This window comes from Anarrhichthys ocellatus, unplaced genomic scaffold (genome assembly GCF_004355925.1).
Source record: "Anarrhichthys ocellatus isolate YVR2014 unplaced genomic scaffold, GSC_Weel_1.0 scaffold42, whole genome shotgun sequence".
NCBI lineage: Eukaryota > Metazoa > Chordata > Actinopteri > Perciformes > Anarhichadidae > Anarrhichthys > Anarrhichthys ocellatus.
The window spans coordinates 2,693,381-2,721,247 of NW_022280072.1; the positions used below are offsets into that span (position 1 = coordinate 2,693,381).

The window sequence follows — 27,867 nt, forward strand, 5'->3', positions numbered from 1 at the left end:
TACAGAATAATGGAGTGTATAGAATGGCAAAAATCATAATCCCAATTATGCCAACCTCACTTCATACGCTGCCTTTCATAAGCTGATGAGCTGTTTTTGTATTTCAGTAACGACATCGTGTGTGTTTCTCACCTCGTACAGACTCGGATGTCGCTGCCATGTGCCAGTCTCACACCCGGAGCAATCGAAAAACTCCGCTCTCTGAAGACCTCTCGTCGACTGTCTCCCCTCTGATTGAGGAACCTTTCGGTGACTCTCCTCCGGGACTCGCGGAGCTCCGCCTCTTCCATCGCCTCAACGTGACCCCGCCTTCATCCAGCAGCAGCTTCCTCATCCTCTCACAAGACCGGCTGTACTGTCAGTAAGGTGAGGTTTGTGTTTGTTTTACCCATCGGACTCGTCTTTGTCTACTGTTTTGAAGCTGTTTGGGGAGATGTTGTTTCATGTGTGTTTCTTTTTTCATCAAAGGTTCGTTCACAAATGTCTACCTCACGATTAAAAGACTCGTCTCCAGCACTGCGACCCTGAACAGGAAACAAAATGACCTCGAGCATTGACCGGTGAGTCAAACGCTTTGAGTTACCGGCTTGTTTTCTTATTCATTTCCATTAATTACGTCGTCTATAACGTGTCAAAAACACCAATAATCCCCCCCAAAAATGCTTTGTTCTAGATGATGATTCAAACCAATTGTTTCTCACAATTGCCATACATTGATTTTTGATCAAATTGACTAAAGTCTCTTTCCCAGTGGACAAAAAAAGATCTGTCTCTTGTCTTCATGTGACTCTGACGTAGTCACGAGTTTCTAACGGCTCCAACTCCGACTGGCAGTGATAGAAAAATGTGACGCGCGTTGAAGTGAATATGTATTAAATAAAATCAACAGGGGTTTGGACAGTTATTATAATTTATTTACGTACAAAGCATATAGTTAATATTCTCTCCTCAAAGCCACCAGACAGCAGTCATTTTACCTCGCTGATCATCGAAAACACACTTCATTCAAACTCAACAGAAACAAAATAAAACTCAATAAAAGCGCCTTAGTTAATCTCTCCACTGTTCCAACGATCACCAAACTGGTTTGAGAGATTGAAAGAGAAACTGAATAAGTAATAAAAGATACAAAAAGAACGGCTACTCGTTTACTGGCAGTAGAAAAAGAGTCTGTCGTACATTTAGCTGGTTTTCCTGTGTTTAAAAAAACAAAAACCTGCATCGACGCTCTTAACTTTTGGTGGAAACAAGTGTGTAATTCTCTCAGCAGCATTGGACGTGAGTCACGTTCAGGTTCCAGTGTTCAGGTTCTACGTGTTCAGTTTTATTCTTTACTGCTTTTACGTCAAAATCAAAATGCAGGATTAGCAGAGAGACTCTCGACATAAAAGATTATAGAATATTAAGAGGATCTTAACTGTTGCTGTTTGTTCTGCAGGGATGACAGCAGTATCTTTGATGGGTTTATGGAAGGAGATGAAAAGGACAAAGCCAAACGGTACGACCCCCCCCCCACGTCATCCTCCGTGATATTACAACTTTAGTTTTTATGAGAGTTCATTTGATAATAAAGCTTCCCATGCAAAGATAGATACAGCTACCTAACTGTAGGGGTACATCAGACGTTCCTAGTAAAGTTTTCATAGCCCTAAAATGATTGCAGCACTGCTAATGTAGCTGCAACCAAACTACCGTATGTTACCGTTATCTCCACCCACAGAGAGTCCCGTAACAAGTCCGAGAAGAAGCGAAGAGACCAGTTCAATGTCCTCATCAAGGAGCTGGGCACCATGCTACCGGGCAACACCCGCAAAATGGACAAGTCCACTATTTTGCAGAAGAGCATCGACTTTCTGCACAAACACAAGGGTGAGGAGCGCTCGTCGCGACCCAGAGATCTCTGTTCGTGAGTCTCGTACTTGGGCTGAACCCGTTTGTTGACGTGTTGTTTATCTTCATCAGAAATCGCTACTCAGTCCGAGTCGACTGAGATCAGACAAGACTGGAAGCCTCCTTTTCTTAGCAATGAAGAGTTCACTCAGCTGATGTTGGAGGTGAGCTCAGAGCACTTTTCAGCATCGAGTGCATTACGGCTGACATTCGAATGCTGCGCAGCTTCTTTTTCTTTATTCTGTTCCTTCAGTTTGAGCCCAGTATTTGGGCTCAGTTGCAGATAAAGATTATGATCCACTTATCAGTGTTCCAACCGCCGCTGAGGGATTATGAGCGCCGGTGCTAAATGTTTCCCACGGTCATCATCTGCTCTCGCGCATTCCACCAGATGGCATGTTTCATCAGCGACCTAGAAGCGGCTCTCCGCTCGGCTTCGCTGCTATATCTTTGATGGAGCAGTACTTCTTTGCAGCTCCTTTTCCCAAACAAATCTCTGATCCATGTCGTTCATTACTGGACTTTAGATATTATGCACTTTGTCTGTAGGCTGCAGCACAACAAAGTAGGAAACAAATAACAACAAACACAATTAAAAAGTCTGCTTACTTTCTGGTAGAAGCCCAGACATCCGGAGGAGAGACGGCTGAAGCGAAGGTAAAGCTGTCGGTAGTGAATATTATTATAGCTATTTACTATTTATAGAATTTGATTCTCAGACTCGTGTGATACAAACATAAGTTTATTGTACAAAAGGTTTGACGACATTTAATGCTTCATTCAAAAACCTCAACAGAAGCTTTGAGCGTAACGAGAACACGGTGCCGCTCTGCAGTCGTCTCTGCTTTCTGTTTGTTTACAGACTTTTGTTCAGAGTGAATTAAAAGAGTGAATTTTGTTTGTCAGGCGTTAGATGGATTTTTTCTTGCCATTATGACTGATGGGAATATAATCTACGCCTCTGAGAGTGTGACGTCCCTACTAGAGCACTTACCCGTGAGTATGATGTGAACTTTTTTAGAACATTATGGCAAAGCCCACGTGTCAACAGTGCCCCCTGTTGGACGCGGTGTACATGCACATGCTCAGAGATTCATGAACGGATGTTCTGTGTGTTTCAGTCTGATCTCGTGGATCAGAACCTGTTGAACTTCCTGCCTACAGGGGAGCATTCAGACGTGTACAAGGCTCTGTCCTCTCACATTGTGGAGGGAGAGACGCTGACACCCGAATATCTGAAAAGTCAGCGGAACGTTTTATCTGCATCGTTTCCATTTGTTTTAATTATGCTATTGTGTCATTTTACTGTCAATACTAACTTTTTAATGCTGTCATTTCCTTTTTATTTTCAGCAAAAAATCAGCTAGAGTTCTGTTGCCACATGCTCCGAGGGACCATCGACCCCGAAGAGCCCCCCGTGTACGAATACGTCAAGTTCATTGGAAACTTCAAGTCCCTGAATAACGGTGAGCTTCGCTCCGCTGATCGTCTGAGCCTCGAGGTTCGTGGCCGTTTAAGAGTCTTTAACTCCTCTGTTGTGTCGTTTGTCACCAGTGCCTAAATGTACCCGCAACGGTTTCGACGGAGTGATCCAGCGATCGCTTCACTCTGCCTTTGAAGACGGAGTGTGTCTCGTAGCGACTGTGAGGCTCGCCAAACCACAGTTCATCAAGGTAACGATCATCTTCTCCCTCTTCTCCGGCGGTGATTCTTTTCACAGACACTTTTTATTTGTTTTAAAATAAATATGTGTCTTTCTCCCGGCTGAGTTAAGAAGCTGCTGTTGATTTTACTTTTTGCTGTAAACCCTCTGAACCCCAAACAGTTTTTGGGGCGTTTTTTGCCCCAAAAATGTCTTTTGTGCAGAATAACAGTTACGATGCCATAAATCAAGTTAAATTCTTTAATAATTTTTTTTTTTTTAAATTAGAAAACAATGAAATCTTTATAGCCAACATTTTTCCATGTGTTACCAATGTTGGAAAACACAATTTATGCTCCATTTGCTATATTTATTAAGCTATTTCCATTTTTATAATCTCTCCCTAGAACCTCTCCTCTCCTCTCCTCTCCGCTCTCCTCTTCTCTCCTCTCTCCTCTCCTCTCCTCTCTCTCCTCTTCTCTCCTCTCCTCTTCTCTCCTCTTCTCTCCTCTCCTCTTCTCTCCTCTTCTCTCCGCTCTCCTCTCCTCTCCTCTTCTCTCCTCTCTCCTCTTCTCTCCTCTCTCCTCTCCTCTCCTCTCTCTCCTCTTCTCTCCTCTCCTCTTCTCTCCTCTCTCCTCTTCTCTCCGCTCTCCTCTCCTCTCCTCTTCTCTCCTCTCCTCTCTCCTCTCCTCTCCGCTCTCCTCTTCTCTCCTCTCTCCTCTCCTCTCCTCTCTCTCCTCTTCTCTCCTCTCCTCTTCTCTCCTCTCTCCTCTTCTCTCCGCTCTCCTCTCCTCTCCTCTTCTCTCCTCTCTCCTCTTCTCTCCTCTCTCCTCTTCTCTCCTCTTCTCTCCTCTCTCCTCTCCTCTCCTCTCCTCTTCTCTCCTCTCTCCTCTTCTCTCCTCTCTCCTCTCCTCTCCTCTCTGCTCTGCGATCAGCAGCCTGAAGTTCAGTCGAAGTTTCACAGAATATTTGTCTCGTGACTGTTGGTCTCAAACGAGTCAATCATGGCTTCATAGTTGCGCTGAGGAGCTCAGAATTTAATGTTTTTTACAGGATCTGTTTAAAGCAAAAAGTTTATTTGTGGCGACATTTAGAATGAATTAATTGTTTTTGATGAAATATTACAATTTTAAGCTTCGCTTTTGCTTCTTTTTTTCTCATGGAAGGCTTCGTCACACATGATGTGTTCAAAGACCGTCGGAAAGATGATAATACGACGATAATAACATATTTTTACAGCTTGTGGCTGTGATAAACGGTGTAGTTTTGGTGAACGTTTAAAGAAAACAAGCTTCTCAATCCCGCCGGAGGGTTTTGGGGTTCAGAGGATTGAGAATCAAATGATAGCCCGTCAGCATTATGGATCAACAGAACCCTGATCATGGGCTCGGAGACTTTAGCATTTAGTAAATGTGTTTTTTAGATAAATATAGATAATGTCTAAATACATTCTGCACTTTCACCTCTACCTTTTCACAGGAGATGTGCACTGTAGAGGAGCCGAATGAGGAGTTCACCTCCAGACATAGTTTAGAGTGGAAATTTCTCTTCTTGGACCACAGGTAACATTTATATTTATTTATTTATTTATTCTTAAAGTATCTTCTTCCAATTTGTGATTATTATATATATATATATATATATATATATATATATATATATATTTATTTATTTTTAGTGAAAATTAGCACCAGACACCCGGCAAAAGTGGCTCATAGATTTGCTTCACTCACCAGACTGTGTTTTCGTAGTTTTGTAAGAAAACACATGAAAAATGTGGACTAACTTTTCACATGTTATACGGACCATTGTATGAGGATACAATGATTTATGAGATACAATCCTGACTGATTCTGCAGCATTCACAGAACCATATTCGTAGCTGAACAACAGAAGGTGAAGGAGGAAGACTCATCTCAATAACATGTTCTCTGTCTGTCCAGAGCTCCACCCATTATAGGTTACCTCCCGTTTGAGGTGCTGGGTACTTCAGGGTATGACTACTACCACGTAGATGACCTGGAGACGCTGGCCAAATGCCACGAACACTGTGAGTACATCTCAAAGTTCATCCACAGTCGTCCGCTTTCTTTATTGAGCGTTCAGAAGTCAGTCGGCTCCCTCTCCTTGTGTGTCTGCAGTAATGCAATACGGCAAAGGAAAGTCCTGCTACTACCGATTCCTCACCAAAGGGCAGCAGTGGATTTGGCTTCAGACCCACTACTACATCACCTACCACCAGTGGAACTCCAGGCCAGAGTTTATAGTCTGCACACACACTGTTGTGAGGTACGTGGAAGATTTTAAAAGCAGCTTTTAGATTTTTAAATGCAATGATTATTACTCAGAATGACGGGGTTATCTTTTTATCCACAGTTACGCTGAAGTGAGAGCAGAACAACGCCGAGAGCTCGGGATCGAAGGATCACAACCTGAGATCACAGCAGACAAGGTGAGACTCCTGCTCTACAGCAGCTGTTTTGTTTTAAAATGATGGATCAGTAATCTGCGACGGAGACCCCGGCTGACTCTTCTCCCTCGACCTTGCAGCAGTCCCAGGATTCCGTCTCCGAGTCGCAGCTCAACACGTCGAGCCTGAAGGAGGCTCTGGAGCACTTCAACCACAGCCGGACGCCCTCGGCTTCGTCTCGCAGCTCACGCAAATCCTCTCACACCGCCGTGTCTGACCCGGCCTGTAAGCAGCCATCTCCACATGACTCGCACGGTCTCATGTGTTAGGGGGTCATGAGCTGAAGTTGCATTCACAGAACTGTATTTTAGTTTTTGCAATTCACTGAAAAGGTGTTTGCTCTCCCGCTCACACCAATAATACCGGATTATGGAAATAAATGAAAAGAGACGTCTATGAACACTTGAGGAGTTAGATTAGATATTAGATTAGAATCACAGATTCCGCCGATGAATGTTCCTTTCTCCTATGCCTTATATTATAATTACACAATGTAAATGACAGGTAATCGTAGATTATGGCGGACTTTCTTACAACCCTGTCCGACGACGAGAAAGTCTAACGCCACCACGTGTTTCTGTTTCCCTCTCAGTGTCTCAGATGACGCTCCAGGCGGACAGCAGGGGTACTCCGGGTCGCCAGTCCGTCTCCGCTGTGGAGATGACGTCCCAACGGAGGTCGTCTGTCAGCAGTCAGGTCGGTGGAGGGACGAGAGCGGAGTCTGCCGTGAAAGAGCTTTAATTAGGGAGACATTGTTTTAATTAATTAGTGATAGTTAATTGAAAGAATTTGAAGTGATTTGTTCTGAACCGTTGTTCATCCTTTTTGGTTTGTTTGGTGTTAATGTTGGTTTGTGTTAAACTCTTTCAGCAGTCAATGAGCTCCCAAAATACAGGACAGAACATGGCCCCATCCATGGTTTCACAGCAACAGCAGCAACAGCAACAACAACAGCAACAACAGCAACAACAGCAACAACGGCAACAACAGCAGCAGCAGCAGCAGCAGCAGCAGCAACAACAACAACAACAACAGCAGCAACAACAAGTTCAGATCAGCAGCCAAGTAAGATATTCATCTCGTTTCTAAAAGCTTTATTGATATCTTATCCTCGGAGACAGACGGACTGATTCTGTCAGTGGAGCCTCATTGTTGGATTCATTCATTACGACAAACGGCTAAAAACAAAACTCAACTCGTCTGTTTTCAGGACACATTTTGTCCAAGTTGTCGTGGCTCAAAAATCACTGACATCCGAAGAAATCCTGAGCTGGAGGATCTGCAGAATATTTCAATTTTCTAATAAATTATATTATTTATCCCCAAAAATAACTTTACTTAAACCGTTTATTTTCTGGTTTAATATTTTTTTGCACATCATGCATCATAAAGACGGATGAGTATATTTTGTAGTCTAAATGTGATTACAAGAATCTAAAATAAAATGTATAATTAAATGTATTTCAGGAGGCTTTTCTCTTCTTCCTATTAAGATCATGAGCATTAATCAATGTTTTAGTTTCCTACACTGAGGCATTTGTAGAATACAGGCTGTCTGCTCCAGATATGAACCTGGACCACAGCTTCAGTTGCACCTGAATCACTGAATCTGTCTTTAGATTGAATCACTCGTACTGCCATTTAACTCCCCGGCGGTGTCCCCAATGTCCTTGTTCCCTGACAGTCGATGGTGCAGTTCTCCAGCCAGCTGGAAGTCATGCACAGCCTGAAGGAGCAGCTGGAGCAGCGGACCAGGCTGATCGAGGCCAACATTCAGCGGCAGCAGGGCGAGCTGCGGCAGATCCAGGACGAGCTGCAGAGAGTTCAGGGACAGAACCTGCAGGTGAGAGTGCTGAGGAAAAGCACGACATCACAGAAAAGCCATCACTTCTGGTGATGCCAATGCAAAAGTTTCTTAAAGCTGCATTCTCTCTAGTGTCCACCAGGGGGTGACTCCTCTGGTTGTATAGAAGTCTATGAGAAAATGAATTGATGACATTTTGGACAGACGTGGATGCAAACTGCTACTTGACTGGTTGACTTGAGTTGGTCGGTCGGTAATTGTTTCACTAGAATCTGCGCTGGATGTTTCAGATGTTCTTGCCGAAAGGAGCCGGAGGACTCAGTCTGGGCTCTGTTCAGATGGCCCAGGGGAACGTGGTGCAGCAGGGAGGAACCCTCAGCATGCAGGGCCAGGTGGTCTCTGCAGGACCTCTGCAGAACAGCATCCAGCAACAACATGCCATCCAGCCCCAGCAGCAAACACTCCTACGGGATCAGAGCACAGCACTCTCACAGGTCTGACAACCCCCCCCCCCCCCCCCTTCAGTGCTGATCATTAAACACATCTCAGTCTCTAACTCCGGTCCTGTTTGTTTTCAGTCTCAGCGGTCGTCTCTCACTCTGCAGCCTCAACAGAATCCACTGCCCGCCTCTCTCTACAACGCCATGATGATCCCTCAGCAGAGCCCGGCCAACGTGGTCCAGATCGCCACCAGCCTGGCTCAGAATACCGGACCCAGCGCTCCTGCTGTGGCCACGTTCGCACAGGACCGTTCGGCTCAGATCAGGTTTGTCATCATGTTATGCCATGCTGCCCACCACTTTAAGGGCCTCTGTCCACAAAGCGCCCTTTTCTGGCTGAAATGGGGCCTATGTTTCTATGACCACCGTTGTACGGTAGTCTAGCATCCATCTTTGCTTTGTATTATCTATTTGGGCGACTATCTATCCCAGGTTTCCCGCCAGTCCTCAGCTGCTCACCAAGCTGGTGACGGGACAGATGGCCTGCGGTGCCGTCATGGTCCCCACCACCATGTTTATGGGCCAAGTGGTGACGGCCTTCGCTCCTCAGCAGGGCCAGACCCAGACCATCAGCATTTCCCAGCAGCCACCACAGCAGCAGCAGGAGCAGCAGCAGGTAAGCAGCAGTCACCGGTCACAGCCATGCAGCAAGGGCAGGCTCACCTGGCTCAGCAGCAAACACAGTTCCTACAGGTAAACCACTAGGGGGGGATGTTTTCACATCAACAACATAGATATTAGAGATCAATTATGAGTTATTTAACTTCCTAACACGAGCTCTAAACAGATTCATATACATCACTAAAACTACGAATGACAAGATGTTATATTAAAACATACTATGTTAGATTTCCTAATCATTTGAATGGTGTTTTAATGTGTTTCAGAAGCAGATAAAAGTCGCTCACAGTAACTTTAAATCTTGACTCGGCTCAACAGGTTGACTTCCGTCTTCTCATCGTCCCGCTAATCAAACTTTCTCTCCACTCAAGGCTCCCCGGCTTCTTCACGGAAACCAGTCCACCCAGCTGATCCTGCAGGCGGCGTTCCCTCTGCAGCAGCAGGGCGCCTTCGCTGCCGCCTCCCAGCAACAGCTGCAACAGCTGCAACAGTTGCAACAACAGAAGCAGCAGCAGCAGCAGCAGCAGCTGGCCCCTCACAGGAGGCACAGTCTGTCTGACCGCTCGGCCAAGCAGCCACAGTAGCCGGCTGTGTGAGAGTCAAACCCAGACGTGGGGGTGTCTTTGAGAGGTGGGGGAGGAGTCAACGTGCAGCTCTGAGACGTGTTGTGTTGGGCTGTGGCTTCAGAAGGATCTTTGGCTGTTTGCACTTAACTCCTGCTGCAGAGAACACAGCACCGTGTCTCTCTGGCAGGAGGCAGAAAACAGGGAGCCACAAACCCTATAATGGAGTCCCTCACACCCTCCCCCGGTGTGTGTGTGTGTGTGCGCGTGTGCGTGCGTGCGTGCGTGCGTGCGTGCGTGCGTGCTCGCTCGCTCGCTCGCTCCTCCGGTCACCCTCACAGGATTGTTTTGCGCCGAGCTCTCCGGGACTTTAATGCAGCCGAAGCTTCCGCCGAAGCTTCCATCAAAGCTTCAAGGACGTCCTGCAGAAGCAAACGCCCAGAGGCTCGTGTGTTTTGGATGTTTTCTCTTATTGTTTGTTTTGTTTTTTTCATGTAAAAAAAACCAAAAACAATGATGGGTCAGAAAATATTTTTTACAAATGTGGTGTAGATTGAACTTTTACTGTACAGAACATCACGTGTAATATATTATGTAAATATACCGAAAAAGAAAGAACTAATATTTTATATGATGCATGAAAAGAAGTGCGGAGTCTGTTATTTGAAGCTTTGAAAAGAAAAGCTGTTAAAATGCTGAGTGGCTGATATATTTGTGTCTGAAGCAGATGACGCTGCTGGTTGTGTCACAGTTTGTTTGATCCTTTGGTCCATATTGTCACTGAATTTTAAAAAACTTTTAAAAATGTGCTTAAAATCTGCACACTCATTTTAAACTTCAGTCAAACCACACGGTGATTGACAGGTCTCTACCAGAGACGTATACGAGGTCTCTACGTCACTCCTCAGTCCAGATATGGTCACTTCTGTTCATCGGTTGCCAAAAAAACAAGATGGTGACGGCGAAATCGCCAAACTCGAGGCTTCATAACATCAGTCCACAAACCAATGAGTGACGTCACGATGACGACGTCTACTTATCTACAGTCTGTGGTTTGAACATGTGGAAAAGATCTTTTAACCTTAATTACTTTGGCATTATGATGCTTCAGCATCCGTTTCACATGTTCAATAAGTGGAATTGTCACTTTATTTGGAGATAATGTTCTAATCCCTCATTTCAGAGTTCATTTGGCTTCCGTCGTATTTATGTAAAAGGTCTTTTCTTTTTTTAGAGTGGTTGTCATGTTATTTCATGTTTAACTGGTTATTTTATGGTTGTGTAGTCCAGACTTCATTATAGTCGGTCACATGTGATATAAAGTCAGTGTTGCATCGTGTTGAAGAACGGTCACTTCATTTCAAATATAGATATTTTTGCTCGTCTGAAATGTTCAATATAATCTGATGACTAAAAGAATTTTCACTGATTAAAACCTTATTTAAATAGTAAGGTTTAAAAAACAGTTTAGTCGACTGAATATGATTGAAAAAAAAAACAAGGACATTTGACACAGGACTAAGATTAAATAAAGAATAATAAAAAGGGATAATGTCCAACCGGTGTCCATTATCGGTAACGTACTGTGACTTCTTCATGACTCGTTGACCCAATAATTCCTAATAATGGACGACTCAAAACACTTTATCCCTCTTATACCATCGTCCCTTGCCAAAGCAAAAATAAAGTAAAGAAATGAAATGCTCTTCCTTCAGCAACAAAGAAATGATCCATAACCCTCACTAGTCACCTTCATACCTGCTGTCAAACTGCTGCTTTAAAGACGCCATCAAGTCGCAGTGAAGTCCTTTTAATCCGTTGTGGCGCTGCAACACTTAATATTTATATAAAAGGTTCTCTGCTGAACACTTACCAACCTGTGGAGACCTGTGCTCCATGCAAACAGACCTCTGGAGTGTGATGTATAAACTATATATACACACATGTATACACCTTCAACACAGTGAGAGACTTTGCACAATGTCAGATGCAGTAAAGAGTTATTTTTCTATTACCTGAATAGACGACATCAAACCTCAGCTTCTGCTTTTAAATGTGCAAACCTGAAGGATCTAAACGAGCTGTGACACACGCACACACACACACACACACTGTTGAACTTCTTTCTCACCCAACAAAGCTGGTTTCACATGTGAGGTCATGCTTATGCAAATTCTTTGTTGTATTTGTTTTGAGTCTTAACCAGTCAAGTTTGTTTTCTTCACGCTGGGAGAAGTTGTAAAAGTGACGCTTTTTAAAGTCACTCAAATAAACCGAGAAAATGTTTTTTTCTATCCAAAGAGACGGATCCCCGAAATAAAAAGGACTTGTGTTAAATGTCGTGTAGTTCTGATGTTCGCACTAGAAAGTTTTCAGTTTTGGTTTGGCTCGTGAAATTCACTGCTGCGCTTCACTCGACGACACTTTGAACGTTCATACGACTATTCAGTGTTCCAGAACAAGTTTTAACACGTCCTACCCACAGAAATAGACGAGTAGTAGAACAGACATCCAAACCAACGTAGCGGGACGGTCAGAGCGGCGGCCATGTTTATGTGTAATGTTGCCGTTGCGACCGTTGATGCTGTATTCCATCTACTTCAGAAATCTGAATGAGTAGCAGGGAATGACGTCACACCCGAGTTGACCGTAGCATCGTGTCAGATAGGAGTTGGACAGTACTGAGTGTATGATTTGGGTCAATGAGAAACGAGGCTAATAAACAGCTTATTACTATAGCTCGTTTACCGTTGATACGCGGAGCAGCCATCTTGGATTCTAAGGTCGGGGTTTTGTCCAACTTTCAGTCAGAAATCTGACCTCAGGCAGCTTTCCACTTTAAATTCTGACATGTAAATCAGAAATGTCTTTTTCCGAGTTCAAACGCAGCGTAGCATAAAAAAAAATAAATAAACCGACTTACGCTAAGCTGTGGAGTCACTGACGTGAGGTTTTGCGGTAACGACTAAAAGCATCAATGGAGTAATAACGTTACGAAGTGTAGAGAAAATGAGTAAAATTGAACAACTTAATGCTTCACACAGACTGTCGCACACACAGATGGCTGGCTAGTTAGCTGTGTATGTATATATGTACATACACATATATGTATATATATATATATATATATATATACATACATACACATATATGTAAGTGTGTATACACGTCTGTATACGATATAGATTCATATATCCTTTATTTAACTAGGAAGTCACTTTGAGATTCAAACTTTTACAAGCGAGACCTAAAAGTATATTAAATTATTACACCAGAAAGTCCTCCAGCACTCAGCCAGCATGCTCTTCTGACCCACAATCCTTTGCTGTGGATTTATCCCCAACATGTTAAAAATGTTTCTATTGTGACGCTGAGGCACAAAGACGGACGCTTCACATCCTCTGCTGCCATCTGCTGGTCGGCTTTAGGTCCCACACCTTCATATTCTCAATCCCTCGCTGCGCTGCATTTAAATTATAAACTAAAAGCACTTCAGCAATTTCTTGAGCCAAACCCGCTCCATGAATGATCATTTACTCCCCTTCAGTTTGAAAATAAACCTGTAATAAAACATTCTGCTGTTACTGTTTATTTGATCCCTTCAGCGACGCACAGAATCACATGAAACATTTTTATTGAGCTTTTTTTAGATTTACAGGCATTTCAACCGAGCAGTATCACAAACAAAGCATTTCACAGCCTGTCAAATATTGACAATGCAGCTTCAGTCTGTTCACCTTTTAAAAAATATATTTCCATTCCTTGTTTCTCTCTCTCTCTCTCTCCTCCCCCCCCCATCTCTACAGTACATCAGCTTAAGAGAAAAGGAAATGAAGCTAAATAAATAGTAAATAAAAAGGTGAAACGCAGTAGCTGTGTTCAGGTGTCGCCGTTGCTACCACACAGCCGCTTCTGGAGTGACTTCTACTGGCAGTTATTATCAGTTGGTTTCATCTGTTCTGTACCTGATTGATTTAGTGACTAACGGTTTGTAACAATGGCTTTAATCACCGTGTGAGGGAGGATCTGTGGAAGTGGAATTATGAAACGTGGCGTATCTCTCTGGTAGCCGTCTCTTTAAGGATGGTGACACCTGGACTCGGGTAATCTAGTGCTCTGATGTGAAACAAAGGATTAATCGCTTCCTAAAGAGAGAGTTTGGGTTTTATTTAAAGTGTGTTCTATGAGTCAGTGTGGCGGTGAGAGGCAGCACGACGTGTTTGAGAAACCAAAATAAAAAGAATCTCTTTCAGTCTAAGTGAACGCTGCGTTTAGAACGTTTCCACCTCTTTAGTACAGGGAACTGAAACACTTCTATCCATCTCTGCTCTCTTTAAAGCTTTAAAGTTTCTATGAACTCATCTACTGTAGTAGAACCCTGCCTGTGGAGGAGAACCTCATACACACACTACAGAACATCACGACTGTCTGTTGGTTCTGTTCTCAGTGTTTTTCCTCACAATGTGAAAATCAAGATGTTTAGTGAAGTAGAACCTTATTTTGGGATGTTAATGCATCGTGGTTAAAAAAAAAAAAAAAAAGGTCCCCCAGAGTGAAAGATGGAATAAACAAATGAGCATTCAATATTTAAAAACAAAAAAAGACAAAAGCTGCTTGAATGGACTCAAAGTGTCTCTGAGTGCGAGGACAGAACTCTTGTGTCCCTCAGACTCACTGACGACCACAGAGAGCCGTGTGGTCTGCTCGCTCACCTACATCACCGCTCACCGGTTCACTGCTGAGCATCACTCATTACAGCATTATTCATAATGATTACAAAAACAGTGTTCAACCTCCACCAGAGAAGGGGGGGGGGGCAGTCTAAACAACGCTCTCTACACAACTTAACCAAACGTCACACGTATGTACAGACAACACCTGAAATCTGTCGTCCAATTAAAATCCAGCGTCCGGCTTGATGAAGAGGGCGGAGAAGGCGAAGGCCAGGAAGACGATCCCTCCGATGATTGTAACTGTGGAAACAAGAACATTTAATTTATTATGGGATGGATCGCAACACAAAACTACTCGTATGTGTTCTTCTCTAGAGATCAAAGGGAGATTAAACAAAGAGTTTTATAAAGTAGAGATGCACAGATTGCAATTTTTCAAGAAGTTAAGTAAAATGGAGATAATCAGAATTGAAGAACCTCACAAATGTTTAAGACTTAGAAGTATCACAGAATCACGAGAACAGAAACTCTTTTGGACTTTTATTATATTAATAATAATATTATTTTATAATTCAATATTTATGAATGAAGAAAGAATGAAATCCACTGTGTTGTAAAGTAACAACAAACAGTGAGAGAATGGTACGTTTGAAGGATTTACTGTAATAATAATTAAACATAATAATAATAATATAACGGTCTCACCAGTTCTGACGGATATTTTCTGGGCGATCATTCGTCCTCCGACCACAGCCAGTCCGGTACACATGCAGTGGCCGAGAGTTCCTCCCACTGCGACTCCAAAGGGATCCTGGGAATTATTCAAAACAAAAAGAACGTGCCGTCATGTTGATGCTGAAGAAAATGATCCATATTCCTCCCTTAAATATTTAATAAACAGAGTATCAACACATTTACTGTTTGAGGTTCGACTCAAACAGTAAACACACACACACACACACACACACACACACACACACACACACTTCACAATTCTGTGTGAAAGTACTTATGACAAAAACGTTAAAAAAATATATTATAATGTGAATAAATGGCTGGAAGAAGACAAAGGTTTGTAAAAGGCATTAAATGTAACAAACCTCCCGAGCAGCCAGGATGATGGTGGTGAGCTGTGAGCGGTCCCCCCACTCTGCCAGGAAGGTGAGGGTGAGGGCCTGGATGAAGATGGGTGAGATGATGCTGTGCCACTTCCCCTGAGGCATGGAGGTCCCGGATCCAGCCTCCACATCTGCAGTCCCATTAACCAGCTTAGACCGCTGGAGCTGCACGGACAACACACCGGGTTAAACGCTCTATTCACATATTTTAAAAAAAGCTTCTTAAATGTGAAGACTATCTGGTTTCTTTACTCTTCTGTGACGGTAAACTAAATATCTTTGAGTTGTGAAGAAAACAAGACATTTTAAGTCGTAATCCTGAATCTTTTTTCACCGTTTTATAGAACAAACTCATCGATTACAGTGAAGATCATGGTTGATTTCAGCCCTCGTTGAAACAGTAAAACCGCTGTAGAACCAAACCACCTGGTGATAAAAACGGCTTCCAACACAATTCAAACCTTTTAAATAATTTGGATAAGAGCAGTAAAAATGAGTTAATGCATTAACGTGGACTCGATCTATTTCACATTTAAATCTTGACGCTCATGCATGAACATGGTGCATGAACACCATTACGAAGTAATGTGAACCATGTGTGAGTCAAGAGAAACAGGACCCACGCTGAAGGTGTTGTATAAATGATGCATGCTTAATTATTAGTGTTGACTTGTCGTCGTACGAGATGATCTCCCCGGGTTTAGAGTCGGCTCACCTCTTCATCCTTCTTCTTGATCTCTGCCTGCACCTCCTCCAGCTCTTCCTGGCCTTCGTCTGGACTCATCCTCAGCCCCTCCCTCAGCATGCGCACACCGAAGATGGCGAAGAGAGCGGTGGACACGTAGTACGTGTAGATTCTTGGTATGATGGTGGTGGCATAGCCAAACAGCACTGGAGGTGAGGGGGGGTAGGAGAAAATAAACTGAATTATTACCCAGCAGAAGATGGAGGAGCAGCTCCACGTTACAGCTGAAAGTGAAAACCCCAAAATGAACGCTCCTAACTAACCTGAGAGACAAGTCATGAGTCCCAGAGCCAGCATGGCCCCCGTCAGCACTGTGAGACGGTTGTAACGCATCGCCATGATGGCCGCGATGAAAAACGTCTTGTCCCCCAGCTCGGAGACGATGATGACGGAGATGGAGGCCACGAAGGCGTGGATGAAGCCCATGTTTGCTTTGCTGGAGGAGCCATCTTCAGAGACCACCGGACCGATCGGGTGTGGACTCGAGGCTTTCTGTCGGAAAGAAAAGCAACGCGGTGACAGTCAGATAAGTTACACACGAGGGTTTGCATGTCTGTCCCCAGATCTCCATGCTTTAATGTGGTGATATCAAAAGGTTTTTAGGTTAAGGTCTAATCTATCGTCTCCTTAGGTTGAGGTCTCAGGTTAAGGTGATCGAGCGTTTTCTGTTCTGGCACCTCAGCTCTGGAACAGTCTTCCAGTTAGTCTCCGATCTGCTGACACTGTTTCCGCTTTTAAATCCTGTCTTATGACAAATTTTATACTGACATTGCCTTTTCACCTGACAATTAATATTATTTATTTATATATTTTTAAATATAGCCCTGTTGTGCAACCACTTGATTTTAAGTTAATTTGTTATACTTTCACCTGTCGTACCTTCTATGCTTTGGAATGATTATGTACATTTATTTTATACGGTCTTTTAATTTTGTGCTTTCATTTTGCTGTTTTTATTTTGTTGATATTTTTTATTTATTTATTTAGCACAATTTAAAAAAAAAAGCAAAAAGCCAAATTGGGCTTATTTGAAGCCCAATTTGGGCTTCAAATTTTATGATATTAAAATTTTACAAAATTACAGAGAGCATAAAATTATATAAAAGATATGACTGAGCACAATATTAAATATTAGTATTAATCTGCTGTCTATGGAAAGCACTTTGTGCTCCCAGCACATTTCGAACCGCCGACCCTCTGATTGAAAGACGGCCCAGCTATCCACAACCGCTCCACACCGTAACACAATAGCAATTTAGCTTATGGCCTTCTGACAACTGTATTGCAATATTTATTATATTTGTATATTTGCAGTTTCTGTGGTGACATTCCTGCTGTATTACAGTTTAAAAATAATAATAATTAGCCTCTGCACATAAATTCTGAAAATGTGCATGTTAATATGAAACTTCTCATTCAAACACAATTACTTTTGTTTTTATCCCAAATTCGAAATCAACCAGGACTGCCATCTTAAGGGTTTCCACCTTTTAAGACTATAATTAAAAAATGTAAACATCCCACGCGTCCGTCAGCTCATCTTAACTTTCCTTATTTAAAACTATTTAACTTTCCCCGGAACACGAGTATCTGCAGGTATCTCTATTAGCATGTAGCATGCTAGCTCAGAGCTGCTAGCTAGCAAGCACCGAAGCAAAAACACCGGCGTCGAAAATAACAACCCCCCCCGTTTCCTAGTTTAATTGATCAATAATAAACGTATAATAAAAAACGTTTACTTCTTGTGGTGGTTGCTCTTGTGCTGGTTTGTTCTCATCCGGAACGGACGCGACTCCAACCGACAACAACAACACGGCGGAGATCAGAAAGAAGAAGACTCGCGTCACATTTATATCAGCCCGTCGGTCTCCTCCGCCGAGCGCGAGACGCATCATGGCGGCCGAAATAACCGACAAAGGGACGGTTTCCGGCTTTTATTTTGTCGTCCACGAATCACTTAATATCATCGGCAACAAAACTGGCTAACTTCATATTAGCCACCTAGCTTTGCAATTTGAGGAAGTCTTCGGTGATACACGTCACGAACACACCGAGTCCGAGCGCCGAGGAAACTCAGAGGGGGGCGGGGGGTGGAGTTAGAGCCTTGCTGCCGCGTTCGGAGAGATGATTGGACCGTAAGCAATGTTGACGTGACACTGTGGGGGGTAACGTACGCACAGGGCAGCTCAGTGATTGGACAGTCTGCTTGTCGGTTATGTAAACGTAGTTTAAAAAAAAGAGTTAAATGCTTGAAAGACGGACAAGGGGAAAAAGAAAGGCAATCAAGCTATCATGATAGGTTGAGTGTCACTACAAGTCATAAAATAATACACTCATTCAGATTTTTGCATCATATTATATTTTATATTTACTTATATATTAACATCACGCTGCTATTAATCAAACCGTGACTTTAACTTTTCATACATTTTTGTCTCCAACTGTTCTTGATTAGGTTTTGTTTATTATTGTTTCTTATCATATTCTTATTTTATTTTTGTTTATACTACTTATTATTTATTTTAGAATATTTATTTATTCTCCATTTATTTGTATTTTCCATCTGTGGATGAATAAAGGTTTATCTTATCTTAAACAGACTTAAATTATGTTAACCTTTAAAAGGCAAATTTACTAACCTGTTATATTAATCACTTCATGTTTATTCAGCACTTGGTATTTCATATATGCAATACCGTATATATCTTTATATATTACTTATGTCCTTGTTCACACATTTAGCCAATAAAGCTGGTTCTGATACTTCATTTCTATATTTTATTCAGTGGTTGAAAGAACCCCTCACCACTTTACAAGTCTGAACAATCTATAATGAGAATTTTAAAATAAATATTTAAATACATATATTCTGCACACTTCTACAATTACAGTAATATTATTAACCAGTTTTTTGGCAGGTTAATTTACAATCAATCAATTCCATCGCTATCTAGTGGATTCCTCAAACATACACTGAATGATTAAAATAAATAAGCATACAGAAAGTACTTCAACATGAAACAGATTCCACTCCCGTGATAGGTTTTTATTTTTATCGGGTAGAAGTGAAGTATTTCATTACAACAAAAATGATTTCATGTTGCAGTTCGTTATCATATATATCAAAAAACAACTTCCTAATATTTGTACAGGATATTGTTGTTGCAGACATGAGAAAAGAAGCCCAGTTTCTCACATTGATTTATGTTTATGTTATAATATACTTATATTTATCTCGTTATTGTGACAAACCCACTTATTTTAACAAAACCTGCTCGTTCTACGAGATATGCCGGTATGTTGTGCTGAAGAAAACATTCTATATGTTGCTGTAGCAAGAAAAATATTCAGTCAAAACATCAATTTCTCAAAACGCCTCATTTTATCAACATAAAAATGTTTCTTGTGTGTTATAACAAGATACGTTAGTGTGTCATAATAGAGAAAATGTGTCAGTATTATTGCATAAATGTACCTCATTATGACAAAAACTAGATTTTGCAGTCAGCGAGTGATTTGTGACGTTCGTCATTTGTACACATCAGTTTGTAGAAGCAGCTCACTTCTCCCCAGAGAGACTTCAGCTGGACGATTGTTTCTGCAGCACTGCGACGCTTCACGATCACACCGTCAGCTGCAGACATCGCTGTCCTGTCGGCTGGTGGTCCAGAGCATCTTATCAATCGATGCTGACAGTAAGGTGAGTTTTACTGCAACACCTTCAGATCCTCAGGCGTCTCTGACACTTCTCGTTTTCCATGGATTTTACAGTTCCGTGCTCACAGCACAAACGGTATGAATGCTTTCCTGTGCTTCGGGTACGACTCGTATTTGCTGACGTAAAGGTCGTGACAGAGCTGCGCTGCCAGCGCCTGGTTGAACAGCACATAAAGGACCACGAGCCACCAGGTGAGGGACACGCCTCCGAAAACCAGGCTCAGCGAGACGTAGATCAGCAGCTCAGCGAAGTAATGCGGGCAGGACACCAGCTCGAACCAGCCTCCCCGTGGCACCCTGTGAGCCAGCGTCTCCACCGATCCTAAAACACAAACCAGTGGTTTACACTATTCACCAGGGCCGTCCTCGACCACAGAGAGTCTTTGTTGGAGCGATTTCATTCGTTTATTTTGTTGTTTAAGTGAAGGGATATAGGCAGTAGGTGTGTCAGTGTCAGGTGATGCACCAGATGGGGACATGTTTTGTTTTTTTTAACCAGTGTTATGTATGGTTCCATGTCCTGCTGTGAATGTTTGTGCTTGGGTGTGTCTGTGTGCGTGTGTGTATTCTGTGTCTTTTGACTTCTAGGTGCAGCTCCCTAACGAGTGATTGAAGGCACCTGGATCAGGATGTGGTTTACCTATGTAAGCACCTCCTTGCTCCGCCCTCGCTCTCTCTCATCTGCCTGGCACCAGACCCTGGTCTGCAGTGGGATTTGCACACTACAGTTTACTGTAAATAAACTGGCAGCTGTGGTTATTTTTAACCTAACTTGGTGTTGTGTCCCTCCTATATGTTGCAACTCCCGAGCCGGTCGTAACAGAATGGGGGCTCGTCCGAAGCTCAGTTAGCCTTAGGTAATGTTTTACTCCTAGACTTAGTTAGTAGGTTCAGGCTGATGTCACCACTTAAGGTAGAGTTTTTAGTTTTTCTCTTTTTGAGCTTGCCTGGTTAAGAAAGCCTGCAGGTGTTGGAGAGACCGGCACCACTTTATTGTTTTTGGTGCGGTAACCCTGGGGTGGCCCCTGGCGTGCCCGGGAAAGCCGACGAAGACTAGTTGAGGTTTAGCCAGATAGAACTACAGTTTTTTTTAGGTAGAGAGGAAACCAGGTAAGTTCAAGAATAGGTCAGTTTGAAATGTTCATTCCTCAGGATAGTATGTGGTGGCATTTGCTGGCCTTTGTTCTTCACACATGCTGAACACTGTGCGAGTAGTAAGAGTGGAGAAATATTGTTGTGCACACTAGTTTTGGTTAAATGCTAGGCTGTAGTTTTGTTCTTCTTTGAACCCTGATTCGTCTGGCTGTCTTAGTAGGCCAGTGCTCATGCTTTTCTATTATCTGTGTGAGCTTCGTGTTCAGGTAGTTGCATGCTTCTTGCAGGGACTACATTTTGTGGAACCTACTTTCTTCTTAGTGGCAGTAGAAAAGTAGTGTTTAGAATTTCAGTGTATCATAGGGGTAAGAGTACTGTTAACACTATTCCTATACTGTGTGGCCTGACATAGTTAAGTAGCTGCTCTTGTATAGACAGCCTAGTGATTGGTGCATTTCAGTTACTCTCTGATTTTCTGTAGGTAAGCTGTGCTGTTTGGTAGCACTATTTCTGTGTGGTAGTGTTACTTTGTGTTGGTGGTTTGACTTACTTAGGGGGAGCCCATTTTTGGGTGTGCTACCTTGTAGAGATTTGTTCCTCATAAAGTTGTTTTTGTGATCTCACAATGAAGTCTGATTTTCAAGAGATCAGTGAAGGTCCTACAATAGAGCAGCTGGCTCAATGTACCAAAGCCCAGCTCATGTCTGTTGCAGAGCAGTACCATCTTGAAATTGCTCAAACGTCCCTTAAGAAAGGTCAGCTTAGAGCTAAGGTAGTCACTGCACTCATTGAACGGGGAGTATTGCCCCGTGAATCTAGTCAGCCTGATGAGGCGCAGGGCTTACATGTGTCTGCAGGTTTAACTGTTGGGAAGACGGAACAAGTAATCTTGAAGTCTCAAGATGCTCAATCTGTACGTTTGCGAGAATTGGAATTGCAATTCAGAATAAAAGAGATAGAAATGGAGGCTAAGGAAAGAGAAGAGGTGAAGAGGTTTGAGATGGAGAGGTTGAGACAAGGACATGAGGAGAAAATGAAGGAGCTGGAGTTAAGGTCAAGAGCTGAAACTGAGCAGGCTAATTCTTATACATCCAGTCCTCGTTTTGATGTAGCTAAGAACATAGCTTTAGTTCCTCATTGTGGTGAGAAGGAGGTAGAAAAGTACTTTTCCCACATTGAGCGTGTTGCTACCACCTTAGCATGGCCTAAAGAATTCTGGACACTACTGTTGCAGTGTGTACTGACCGGTAGAGCTGAGGAGGCTTATTCATCTTTAACTCCGACCCAGAGCTCAGATTATGACATCGTTAAGGCAGCCATCTTGCGTGCCTATGAGTTGGTCCCTGAGGCCTACAGACAGAGGTTTAGAGGGTATCGTAAGGTGGAGAAGCAGACATTTGTGGAGTTTGCTAGTGAAAAGGAAATCCTTTTCACTAGGTGGTTCACATCACAAAAGGTTGTGACCAATCAGGAACTTCAGCAGTTGATTATTCTGGAAGAATTTAGAAATTGTGAGCAAAGAGAGACTAAAGTGGAGGAGGCTGCTGTGCTTGCCGATGAGTATGTCTTGGCTCTTTAGTGGCAAAACCGGTGAGACTAAGAGCTTAGCCTCTCCTCACACCTTTCATTTAAGACCTGGAAGCAATGGGTCTCCTTCAGTACCCCTTAGGACTTGCTTTTATTGCAAAAAGCCTGGTCCTTTCATAGCAAACTGTCATGCTCTCAATAAAAAGTCAGAAGGTACTAAGCCTGTAGGGCTAATAGTTTCAGTACCACAGCAGTTGCCCTGTGTAGTTGGTCCTTGTCAGACCAATAAAAAACGCACTCAGCATGACTCCTTTGCACCAGTCCGTATGGAGGGTTCAATAGCAATTTCTGATTCTGAGAAGCTCATCCCAATTCGCATCCTTAGGGATACAGGAGCCTCTCAGTCCTTGTTTTTGGCAGGAGTTTTGCCTCTCTCTGAGAAGACCTCCACTGGTAGCAGTGCTTCAGTCCAAGGATGTGGGATGAGGTGGCTTAAAGCCCCATTGCATGTTGTGTATTTGCAATCTGGGTTGGTTACAGGCCCTGTCGTGGTGGCGATTCGTCCCCAGCTTCCTTTAGGGGGAGTAGACCTGATTTTGGGTAATGACTTGGCTGGAGGAAAGGTGTTTCCTGCTCCCATTGTAGTGGATAGACCAACAGGCTCCATAGTTGACAATTACCAGAGTGCTGATCTGTCATCTTGGTTACCTAAAGTCCTTCCTGCTTGCATTGGAACTCATGTCCAGTCAAGAAAGTATGAAGATGTAGTGAATTTATCTGAAGTGGCTCCACCTGTTGACAGTCTAGAGGCTGATCCTGATCCTTCTGTAACTTCTGAGTTGCCTCTAGATAAGCTGTCCACTAATGCTGTTGGAAATGAGTCTACTGAAGTTAAATTGACCTGTCCTGTCACTGTGCCGGCTGGGCCTGACACACAGTTGAAGGTTGGCAAGGAACAGCTGATAGCAGCCCAGAAGGCTGACCCTCCTTTGGCCAAGTGTATGGCAGCAGTGTTGCCTAAGGATGAGAGTGGTACTACTCATGCCACTTTTACTGGGAGGTTGGTATCCTCATGCGTAAGAGGGTTTCTTCTGTTAAAACGGCATGGTTTTGGATGACACCCTTATGGCTGTCATCTTAAGGAAGGGAGTGTTATGTATGGTTCTATATCCTGCTGTGAATGTTTGTGCTTGGGTGTGTGTGTATTCTGCGTCTTTTGACTTCTAGGTGCAGCTCCCTAACGAGTGATTGAGGGCACCTGGATGAGGATGTGGTTTACCTATGTAAGCGCCTCCTTGCTCCGCCCTCGCTCTCTCTCATCTGCCTGGCACCAGACCCTGGTCTGCAGTGGGATTTGCACACTACAGTTTACTGTAAATAAACTGGCAGCTGTGGTTATTTTTAACCTAACTTGGTGTTGTGTCCCTCCTATATGTTGCGACTCCCGAGCCGGTCGTAACACAGAGCAAGAGAGAGACTGCACGGGAATAAACAGTCTGTGGGAGTCCTGACGAGTGTGAAGTGTATTAAATAGTGTTTTAAAAGTTAAAACAAGTTTTGAGAATTCAAAGTAACATGCGGTGAGTACCTGATAAATAAATGGTCATTTTGTGGGTGAAGTATTCCTTAAAGTTTACATCATTTGTAACAAAAGGCCCAAACCACCCAGCTACTGGTTTTAAGCAGAGACAGCTGCTTACCTGACTTTCCGGTGCGAAGCCCGGCCAGCAGCACCGTGGACTGATGCTGCATCAGAGAGGCCCAAATGAAAAGTGCACTTCCAGCCACATGAAACCAGTCCAGCTGAAAGAGGAGGCTTCCAGTCCCTAAAAACAAAAAAAAGCAGCACAAACATCAAAACCCACACAGCAGAACCAGCGTACAGCGGCTGCAGAGAGGGATGATTTCACTTTCACCTTCTCCCAGACGATCGGAGCCGAGCACCGTCAGCCCCAGTATGACGTAATAACACACGCCGAACACGTACTGCACCACGTGAAGGGCTCCGTCAGAGAAGACGCTGACGAACAGGCACTCAAGCAGCCTCCTGAGGGAGTGGACGCACAGCAGCAGCTGCACCAGCAGAGTAGACAGCTGTGGGACTACAGACAGCATCAGTACCAGAGACAGAGCGGATCACACAGGGAAACACCAGTAAGAGCAAGAGCCTACCGTGACTGTCGGTGTTTGGTGCATCTGTCAAAATGTCTAATATTCCAGTCAGCCATGACGGGTAGCACTGATGCTGAAATATGGAGTTCAGGTACAAAGACAGAAGAAAAGCATTCCAGACCACAGAGATGAAGTAGAAGTGCCAGAACCATCTGAAAGGAGAATAAAGACAGAACTTTATTTAAGGAAAAACAAGTACACGATAGAGGAGAGCTGCTAACAACAAAACAGTATATTATTTAAATACAAGGGGGTGGGGTGGGGGGGATGAATTAAAACAATGCAATGAGAGACAAATAAATGTTCTAAATAAGTTGAAAATTTAACTATTATAATAATACGAAAATAATTGAAAATCTTAAAATGAACAAGCACAGACATTAGAAAAGAGCATTTCATTTGACGTCAGGGAGTTTCATTAGATATGTTTCTGTAATATGCAAATAACCTGTTTTTTTATTGTTTGTAAGAGCAAGAGAGTTAATCATTAAATTACATTTGTACTCATATTGTCACAGTAACAAATTATTAGTAACATTGGTGGTATTAAATAAATGACAATTTAAATTATTTAATTAAAATTTCACACTGAAAGAATAAACTGACAGATATGATTGTGTTTCACTAAATTAGCAGAAACACATTTGAGTTTTCTGTATTTTAAACAATGAAACGAACCCTTAAAACTTCATATATTTAATATAATAATATATTCACGTTTAAACATTTTATCACATTTATTCACGTTACTGTTACCTTTTCGGGACGTCTAACGCGCGCAGCCAGTCGTCTCGTGAGAGGTTTTGTTTGGTCTTTCCGTACCGAATCAGATCCTGAAATAAAACGTAGAGACGACACGTTGCATATTTCCTCGGCAGGTGTGTTGATATTTTGTGAACACAGAAAGCTAAAAGGAAACATGACGCCAGAAAAGACCATAAAACATCCGTGTGGCTCGCGCTGAACGAGCCCCGCGTCATTGTCCAGCTACGCCGTGTTGAGTACAATGTTGTGTGCAACGCTGAAAAGAGTCCGTCGGAAAAGGGTCATAATAGTTCCGGATGAAACTTAATTTTTTAGAGCAAGAAAAATATACAAAACAAGAAACGGTATTAATATAAAAAGATGAAGTGTAGAACTAAATCAACAATGGTGGAAATGATGCTTCAACACAGTTAAACACAAACAATAGAGGTCATATTAGACTGTACGGAAGAAGATTGGGGCCACACGAGAAGGAAAAAGAGAAATTTAAAGTCATAACTCAAATATTTTTTTTCCACATGTGGGCCTAATCCGCTTCCGTAATGCTGAAAATCAAGAAAGAAAAAAATGATTAATGTTAAAAAGAAAACAAAAGAGAGAAACAATCACGTTAACAGACGTTAAAGACATTAACGAAAAATAGATTTAATAGTTATAGATTTAAACCATTTTTTTGCCTTTCTATTAATTTTTACTGACGACTTTAAGTTGTTGGAAAAATTATACATGAACACAGTGAAAGAGGGAGTGCTGCCTTTCCACCTACAATATGACTATGATATGTAATCATTCCATTAACATTATCTTAAATGTTTGCATCCAAGTTGTCCATAAAATAAATTATAGGCCTGTCATTGTAAGTAAATTATGCTAAATTGTGCATTTTTAATTAATATTACTACATCAGACCAAAAATCATTGTATGAATATTTAGAAAATAGATGATCAATGGTTTAAGCTTCTGGAGAACAAAAGGTACAAGGATCTACTTCAAATATCTTGTGTACAAAATCACAAATTTAGTGTTCATGAGAAGAGCTTTTATTTTTTCATCCAGCAGAGGGCAGCACCTGAATCCTACCACATAACAGGAGGAGCCAGCATGAGAGCATGGACCGTCCTTTCAGATGATATTCAGTTCTACAGATAAGGCTAATACTCTGAAATGTATTGTTTGTGTCCACGTGTCAATCCTCTCTAAACTTGTATCAGTTTGTCTTTGAACATACAAAGTTAAATGCAGTGGTGGAATGAGTTCTGATATTGTGATGCCTGCATGATAATATTTCACCGGGCAATCCTGTATTATATAACGACAATAATGAATCCTTTAAGTAATGATTATTTTCATTGTCAAATTAATTTATTGGTCGATAAAATGTCCCAAAAAACAACAACAAAAAATACACTCAAAAAATACACATCAGAGTTTCTCAAAGCCCAAGTTGACAAATTGAAACTGTTTGTTTTGTCCAAAAACCAAAGATATTAAGTCTAATATCCTAAAAGACCAATAAAAGCTGAAAACATTTACATTTAAGAAGCTGGAATAAGATCAATTAATGACATAAATGATCATTTAATTATCAAATTGGCTGCGGGTTCATTTTCAAATAACCAACTAATCAATGAATCAAGTCATAATTTCAGCTGTAATTAAGATACTTTATTTATTATAATGTAAAAATACTTAAATAGTTACAAGTAAAATGTCTGAGTAGATACTTTTTATTATATAAAGTACACAAGTAATAGTACAACATTACTAAGTAACATTATATAATTATTACTACTATCAACATAAAAGCTGCATTTAATGGATATAAGTGGACCCATGTTTAACTAGTTTATACTGTTAGGTTGTTAAAGTAAAGTATTGAACCTCATAAGTTTATCATATGTTAAATATTTAAAGTGTATCTTGTAAAATGTAAAAAGAACAATATATGTAGCACAGTAGGACAGAAGGTGCATGTGTGAGCGCTGGTGTTTTATGTGTTAAGTTCATCTCACTTTGATTTGATGTTGACCGACCTCTCGGCCTCGGTTCTTTGCTCATGCTCACCTTTTTTTTTTTTCTGAGCTTTTCCTCTCGCAGCTCTCGCTCCTGTGAGTTCCTCCTCTCCATAATGCAGCAACGTGTCAAAGGAAAAGCAGCGTGTTTGTGTGAAACACTTGGTAGAAAAGCCTTTGAGGCCTGAGATTCCAGGATGCCTTCTCTTAGAGGAGCTCAGCATCCTGTCTGAGGAAGCGTGCTCTGTTTCCTGCTCCCCTCCCTTCTCTGTCCTCAGTGTCCTCTTTCCTTAATGCTGCGCCAAGAGCGGGCCCCCCTTTAGGCCCCCGAAAGACTGCAGTTAAGCTGGTGCTCCGTGGGCGACGTAGAATATCATCAAATAAGATGCAGATTGAGACACAGTTGGAAGGAAACAGCAGTTTGAATGATACACACAGACATGAAGACTTCTCCTGACCTCTTTGTTTCCTGAGTGTTTGATGTATCTAGAAGCTTGTGCGTAATGCATGTTCAATACCAGGGCCCCGTCCCACCTAAATGGAACTGGGCCA

General features: G+C 42.3%; 3 protein-coding genes across 4 annotated transcripts; 1 reads left to right on the top strand and 2 right to left on the bottom strand.

The window, feature by feature from the left end:
• The first annotated feature begins 6 nt into the window (after positions 1–6).
• Positions 7–10,413, top strand: clocka (clock circadian regulator a). The gene is given in 22 exon segments (XM_031868482.1): positions 7–366; positions 469–560; positions 1,439–1,498; positions 1,721–1,869; positions 1,963–2,054; positions 2,797–2,886; positions 3,012–3,132; positions 3,243–3,356; positions 3,445–3,563; positions 5,012–5,094; positions 5,476–5,582; positions 5,674–5,821; positions 5,909–5,984; positions 6,083–6,227; positions 6,595–6,698; positions 6,873–7,067; positions 7,687–7,845; positions 8,097–8,300; positions 8,385–8,572; positions 8,739–8,917; positions 8,920–8,999; positions 9,299–10,413. Coding segments are annotated over 21 exon segments (2,646 nt in total). The 5' UTR covers positions 7–366; positions 469–540; the 3' UTR covers positions 9,512–10,413.
• A 2,650-nt stretch (positions 10,414–13,063) lies between these two features.
• tmem165 (transmembrane protein 165) lies at positions 13,064–18,093 on the bottom strand. The gene is made up of 6 exons (XM_031868523.1): positions 17,766–18,093; positions 16,290–16,518; positions 15,997–16,172; positions 15,264–15,446; positions 14,869–14,974; positions 13,064–14,463 (listed from the first exon to the last, which is right to left on the bottom strand). Exons 1-6 carry the CDS (start codon positions 17,919–17,921, stop codon positions 14,387–14,389), a joined length of 927 nt encoding a protein of 308 aa, XP_031724383.1. The 5' UTR covers positions 17,922–18,093; the 3' UTR covers positions 13,064–14,386.
• A 964-nt stretch (positions 18,094–19,057) lies between these two features.
• On the bottom strand, positions 19,058–27,546 carry srd5a3 (steroid 5 alpha-reductase 3). 2 transcript variants are annotated; one of them, XM_031868541.1, is made up of 6 exons: positions 27,368–27,546; positions 25,294–25,370; positions 24,538–24,689; positions 24,282–24,467; positions 24,066–24,191; positions 19,058–20,065 (listed from the first exon to the last, which is right to left on the bottom strand). In XM_031868541.1, the coding sequence occupies exons 1-6, from the start codon at positions 27,428–27,430 to the stop codon at positions 19,806–19,808; spliced, it is 864 nt and encodes a 287-aa protein (XP_031724401.1). In that variant the 5' UTR covers positions 27,431–27,546; the 3' UTR covers positions 19,058–19,805. The 2 variants fall into 2 exon arrangements, with proteins under 2 accessions (XP_031724401.1, XP_031724400.1); XM_031868540.1 differs by lacking the exon at positions 27,368–27,546 and having other exon boundaries at positions 25,294–25,543.
• Between the last annotated feature and the right edge of the window lie 321 nt (positions 27,547–27,867).